Here is a 6,000-nt window from a genome sequence, read left to right as displayed (position 1 = left end):
AGGGCCGGGACGCGCCCGGGTGTAGGTAACGCACGATCCGAAGCCGCGCTTTCGCCACTTCTCTGGACTGCCGCTGCAGAAAATCCACACCAAAAAACCGCTTTACTCTGATTACGGAAGTTCCTAACGTGGCGGCACCTCCGAATGCGAAAAGCTGGAGTCAAATATTTTCTAGAGGCTCAAACGACGCGAGTGGATTAACTAATCCGTGGAATCTGCTCGCCGGAAGTAGGGCTGCACCTCGCCGGAAGTTGCGCTCCTCCATTTTATTGCCCGCAATGGCGGCAGTGTCTAGTTTGGGGCCGGGATGCGGAGCTCTTGACTGAGCGGGTAGGCCAAGCGGAGGCTTCAGGGACATCGGCCGCGGCGCAGAAGAAAACCAGCCCGGACGCTGAGGACGCTGTCATGTACGGCGCGAGCGGAGGCCGCACCAAAACCGAGAGGAAAAGCGGCGCGAAGGAGGAGACCGGGCCCGGCGGTGCCGGCGGTGGGGGGAACCGAGTGGAGCTGCTGGTCTTCGGCTATGCCTGCAAGCTGTTCCGAGACGATGAGAGGGCCCTGGCCCAGGAACAGGGACAACACCTCATCCCCTGGATGGGGGACCACAAGATCCTCATCGACAGGTCGGTTCCTCCCCCCACCCGCCGGTCCTCCCCTTCCCTCGCCCGCTTGATTTCGTCTGATGTTGACTTGATGGCCGGGACTGAAAGGGGTTTTCTGGAGTCATCGGGGATTTGGGGGACACCCCTCCCCTGTCCTCACATCCCCCTGGTTTTGGTGGGGGAGGGGATGGTGAAACCTGCCCTAAGGCACTGGCTGGAGCTGCGTGCCGCGTCTGTCGCCGGAGGGATCGTCTCTGCTCCCGCAGCCCCTCATGACCCCTCACTCTTGTCGCTGGGTTGCAGTTGCCACTCCGGGCAGTGGAAGCTGCCCGGGCTCTGGGCCTCTCCTGACCGGCGCTTTGGGGCCCTGGGCGCTCCCACAGCTCCGTGTGGTGGGAGGGCAACCCGAAACGCCGCAAGCTGATGTCGCGATTAGAGACCTCTTGGACCCCAAGAGTTGGCTTTGAACCTCTCTTATCCCCAAGGCTCTCTGTGGAGCGCCCGTATTTTGCCGTCATGACATTTGATTACCCGCCCCCCATTCCTCCCCCTTCCTGTGTTAATCCGATGAGTTTCACAGATTGAGGCTGAAGTTGCCAATCACTGAAGGCCAGTTGACTTTTTGCAGACACTGGCCTTGCTGTTAGAGGTACTGTTCTTAGGGCCGGTTTCACTGTCTCTTAAAACTGAAGGGTAGAGCTGAGACAGAGGTGTGTTCTTTTCAAATCAAACATGCTTTTAGGTAGTCACTCTGGAGGGTGTTTGGCCACTTTGGACAGAGGGGTCATGGGACTGGAATTTCTGAAGATGTTTGATTTGAAAAGGATGACCTTACGTGATGTAGGTTTTTGCTCCCCTCCCCTCCCATGTTTTCAGTCCCTCTTTCTCCTTGGAATTTTTGTTTGTGGGTTTGGTTTTTGCCAATTTGGCAACTCTGCTTCTGGGGCCCAGACTGAAAAGTAACCGTGACCAACCATTAAACTGTGGAATAGTCTCTCCGATGAAGGAAGCCCATCATTTGAGACAATTAAAACTGGATTCTACAAAGCCCTGGAACCTGACTATAGGGATGACCTCTGAGCTGGCCAGAATGGACACATTAGTGACCAAACGCCTTTTCCACCCCCGACGTTTCCACTTGGAGTTAGATCTAGACAAGAAGAACTCGTGAAGGGAGGGTCGCCAGCTCAGGTCTGGACCTGAGGGCCCCGGCACTCTGCTCAAGCATGCTGTACCTTTAAACCATGGTTTCTATTGAATGATGCTGCCTGAGTTGTCAGGCGGCTTCCTTTTGAAAAGTGTTACTTGTGGTATTGTTAAAATTTGATAAGCGAGGAACTCTGAGCTTTTTATGCAGTTTTCCATATCATTCTGTACATGATGTGAGTTAGGTCTTCCAAAACCAGTGGGGAGCAAACGCTACACATGTAGATGTGTAATATTTTAAGATAATGATCTACATTTGTAAGTTAAGGAGGTTTACAGCATAGTACAAATAATTTTTAAATTTAATAATATGCAATAACTTGGCTACCCTGAAATATTTGGCCTTTTTTCCTGTAAATGTCTTTTTCCCCCTATATTTTCTAGTCCTCATTACAAAAGTCAGCATTAAAAAATTAAGCAGACTTTTGTCTCTCTAACGTCTGTTTCTGCAACCCTAAATCTGAGTGTTTTAAGTGAAATTCCCTAATTCACTCATTATCTGAGAGTTGCACTTTGACAGCATCTTCATTGAACTTTTTGTATTTTAAGCATAGCAGAAAGTGCTTCCTTAGTCTTCATCTGGCCAACATACCTATGGGTCCACGCAAGTGCACATGGATGTGTGTTCATGTATGTTATATCCTGGGGGCATAAAGTTTAGAAGCACATATTTTATACTGCATCTTCTAATAGTTTTGCTCTGTTTCTAGTGAACCTCCTTAAACTGCACGTATATGTCACTGTTCCTATGTATGTGTGTCTCTCTATCACATAACCCAGCACTTATTTCCTCAGCCAAGTGGCTAGGGGGCGAGCCTAGCCAAGATTTTACCTCCAATGGACGCAAGTTTCTTTGGTGAAGATCTCTCCTGAGAGTTCGGGACTAGCAGAAAGAAGCGAGGAAATTTCGACCGTTTGGTTCTTACGGATAGGTATTTATGTATTCGGTTTGTGTGAATGTAAGCTATGATATTTGACTTTTCAGAAAAAAAAGTTTTTTCTTTTCTTTTTTTTTTTTCCTTACAAATGGCATTGAATGGTTAACCAAACCATAAAGGGTAAGAACTGCCACTGAAGTGGATACCATTTAAGCTATTAAAAGATTGTTTACCTTTAATTATAAGTTTTATCACATGTTAGAAAGGAATTTAGACTTTGTTAAGATAACTTGAGTTTAAAAGTAGGTGAGATATGACTAGCCAAATTAAATATAATGAGAAGCATTTTTATGTTTGCTTTAATATTTTTATTTCTTTATTTTAATTGGTAAGTATACATAGAAAACGTCACACAGGAACCAACCCAGACGTTAATCTCGTCCCCTTGACCAGCATGTTCATATTACAGATATGATGGGCGCGGTCACCTGCATGACCTTTCTGAGTACGATGCTGAGTATTCCACATGGAACAGAGATTACCAGCTCTCCGAAGAGGAGGCACGAATAGAGGCCCTGTGTGATGAAGAGAGGTATTTAGCCTTGCATACGGACTTGCTTGAGGAGGAGGCAAGGCAAGGTACTGCTCAAGAAAAACTTACTTAAGCAACAAACTTTAAAAAATTTTTAAGTATTTAAAAGTTTACTCCCATTCATTTTTTTATACTCACTCTTTCTGATATTATCTTGACAGTACCCAGTGGATTGGAAAAACAGCAGTCTTTGCGTTCTGAGAGGACCTCAGGATAGTTTATATATAGAGCCACAGAGAATTTTCCCAGCTTTTGAGGGCAGACTGGGATTTGAAAAAACAAAAACCAAACTCTTTAACTGTTCTTCTTTAACAGTATCGTATAAATTAAAATTGATGTTCTTGTCTTTGCCGTAACAATCTTTCATACAGTTCTTAATCCCCAAGTTTCTCAGCAGGAAGAAATTTTCCACAAAAGACATGTAATCCGCTGTCTGTGGTAAACATGTACTGGCAAAAGTACATATTGATAGATGTGAAGTGTGAAATTTTAAAAAACATTATTGCCTCGAAAAGAGGTTGGAAAAAGTGTGTTGTGTGCTTTACTGATAGCCACAACTTTAGAAATATATAAAATGTTTCTCAGTAAATTTCTGCTTCTGTTAACATAATTCTCATTTTTGTTCAAGAGGAAGAATACAAGCGGTTGAGTGAAGCACTGGCGGAGGACGGGAGCTATAATGCAGTGGGATTCACGTACGGCAGTGATTACTATGACCCATCCGAACCCACGGAGGAAGAGGAACCTTCCAAACAGAGAGGTGAGGTGAGGGGGCTGCCCGGGTGATGATGTTGGGCAGGCACTGCGTGTAACCATAGAGTCTTCAGAGCACGATTATGGGCACTAAACAGCCGCAGTGTCACCATGGGACAGAGAGGAAACGTGATTGATGTTAGGGTAAAACAAAGCTAAGAAGTAGGAAAGGAATTGTTGTTGGAAGTGGGGAATGAATTCAGAGTTCAGTTATCTTCCAAGGATCTGGTTGCCTTTTCCTTTCTTGCTTTTGGATTCATGGAGCAGGAAGTTACTCTGGATTCTGTGTATGAAATGTATGGACAGTGTATGTGTTGAAATCCACAGTTCTCAGGTCTTGAAGGGACAGGCATTAACCACTCTCCTGCTAACCTGCTTCCTCATAGCCACTCCATGAGTGAAATAATGACAAGTGTCCAGTGGAGGGACACCTGTGGAGTCAGTTATTATCAAACAGAAGACAGCACAGGGTGTCCTGGTTAGCCTCGATAGGCCCTAGGACATAGACTTACCACAGTATTTTAAAGTAAGTAATATTTACCTAGAAATAAAGCTTCTAAATTTATGCCTTTTTGGATTAACTCTGAATTTTTTTTTAAATAAACGATGGTGCTACTAAAAAAAACTGGAGCTGTGCAATTCAAAAATAAACTCCATATTCACTTTGGTAAGCCCTGAGAGCACCTGTATAACAGCCCTGCATACTGATCAGTCATGAATTGTCAATGAAGGTAACACACACTGGAAACATTAAGAGTGGATCACTTTATTCAGAATATTCTGTTTAAAGAGAAGAAGAGCTTCAGAAACCTATTCAAATGTTCGGAGTAATGAACTGGAATCACATCATAGAGAGATGGAATTCTGGAGCTAGCTGAACCTGTGATATGGACTTACTTATTGTTTTCTCCTCAAGTAAGAAATCTTCTGGCAAGTATGAAGTAACTGTGGCAGTTAATATTAAAATGCCATCTGCCCTGCACATTAAAATGTCTGTGCCCTGCAGCCACATTAGGGTTCTCCCAGCTTTTTCACCTCGGGGCATGACAGCAAGATGTGGGGGCCAGCTTATACAGACACTTGCCTCATTGCCCTTGCTTTCATTCTGCTCATGACTTTATGGCCATAAGAATCACTGTTGCACAGCTCTGTTCTGCAAGCTTCTCAAGAGTTTTCCCAGATGTAATTTTAATCATATTGCGTTAAAGCCTAGTTAAGGTATTAAACACCTTCTAGCATTGACTTTTGAATCTGAGCAGACCTCAGAAGCTAGGGTGCAGTGGACGTGTTCTTGCAGGTTTGAGAAGCATATACTCATTCCTTAATCTGGAATAAGTCATCCATCTTAGGATTCCGGACAGTTCCAACTTTGTTGTTGTCTCTGAGCCTTGTACATTCTGTGTGCTTTAAATATGCAGTGTTCGATCAGAAGGAAGGAATGCACACTATCTCCATTTCACAATGAAAGAACTGAGATTCATAGAACCCAGATGTCTTTTGCAAGGTCAATCGACTATTTTGGGAAAATCTACAGTGATGTTTTCTTAACATTTTAGATTGGGGATCAGCAAACTATGACTGAAGACCCAGTTGGCGCATTTCTGTGAAGTTATATTGGAACAACCATGCTCATTTGTCCCTGTTTTGTCTGTGTGGCTTCTGCACTTCATTGACAGAGTGGAGTTGTTGAGACAGAGGCCACCTGGCCAAAAAGCCAGGAATATTTACTGTTTGGCTTTTTGCAGAAAGATGTCGCAAACGCCTGTTCTAGGTGTTGGGCACCTGTCTCAGTGTAATTGTTGGGCTACCTGATGTCAAATATGGTTAGATTATTGAAGACACTTCAGTATTCTTGCCTGGGAAATCCCATGGGCGGAGGAGCCTGGTGGGCTACAGTCCATGGGGTTGCAAAAGATTTGGACACAGCTTAACAAGTAAATAACAACAACATTGAATTTTAAGAACTTCA

At 44.5% G+C, this 6,000-nt stretch overlaps 1 protein-coding gene across 2 annotated transcripts in view; it reads left to right on the top strand.

Moving 5' to 3' along the window:
- The first annotated feature begins 287 nt into the window (after window positions 1-287).
- SFSWAP (splicing factor SWAP) overlaps window positions 288-6,000 on the top strand; it is an 80,179-nt gene continuing 74,466 nt past the window's right edge. The window contains exons 1-3 of one of the 2 annotated variants that reach the window (XM_052654408.1): window positions 288-623; window positions 3,156-3,325; window positions 3,907-4,038. In XM_052654408.1, the coding sequence (XP_052510368.1) occupies window positions 406-623; window positions 3,156-3,325; window positions 3,907-4,038 (520 nt within the window). In that variant the 5' untranslated portion in view covers window positions 288-405. Of the gene's footprint in view, window positions 624-3,150; window positions 3,326-3,906; window positions 4,039-6,000 lie in introns of those variants that run through there. The other variant, XM_052654409.1, reaches the window with a different exon arrangement.

This window comes from Budorcas taxicolor, chromosome 17 (genome assembly GCF_023091745.1).
Source record: "Budorcas taxicolor isolate Tak-1 chromosome 17, Takin1.1, whole genome shotgun sequence".
In the NCBI taxonomy this organism is placed as follows: Eukaryota; Metazoa; Chordata; class Mammalia; order Artiodactyla; family Bovidae; genus Budorcas; species Budorcas taxicolor.
Note: the sequence above shows the minus strand (reverse complement) of the source record. Positions and strands in the feature narration are given on the sequence as shown.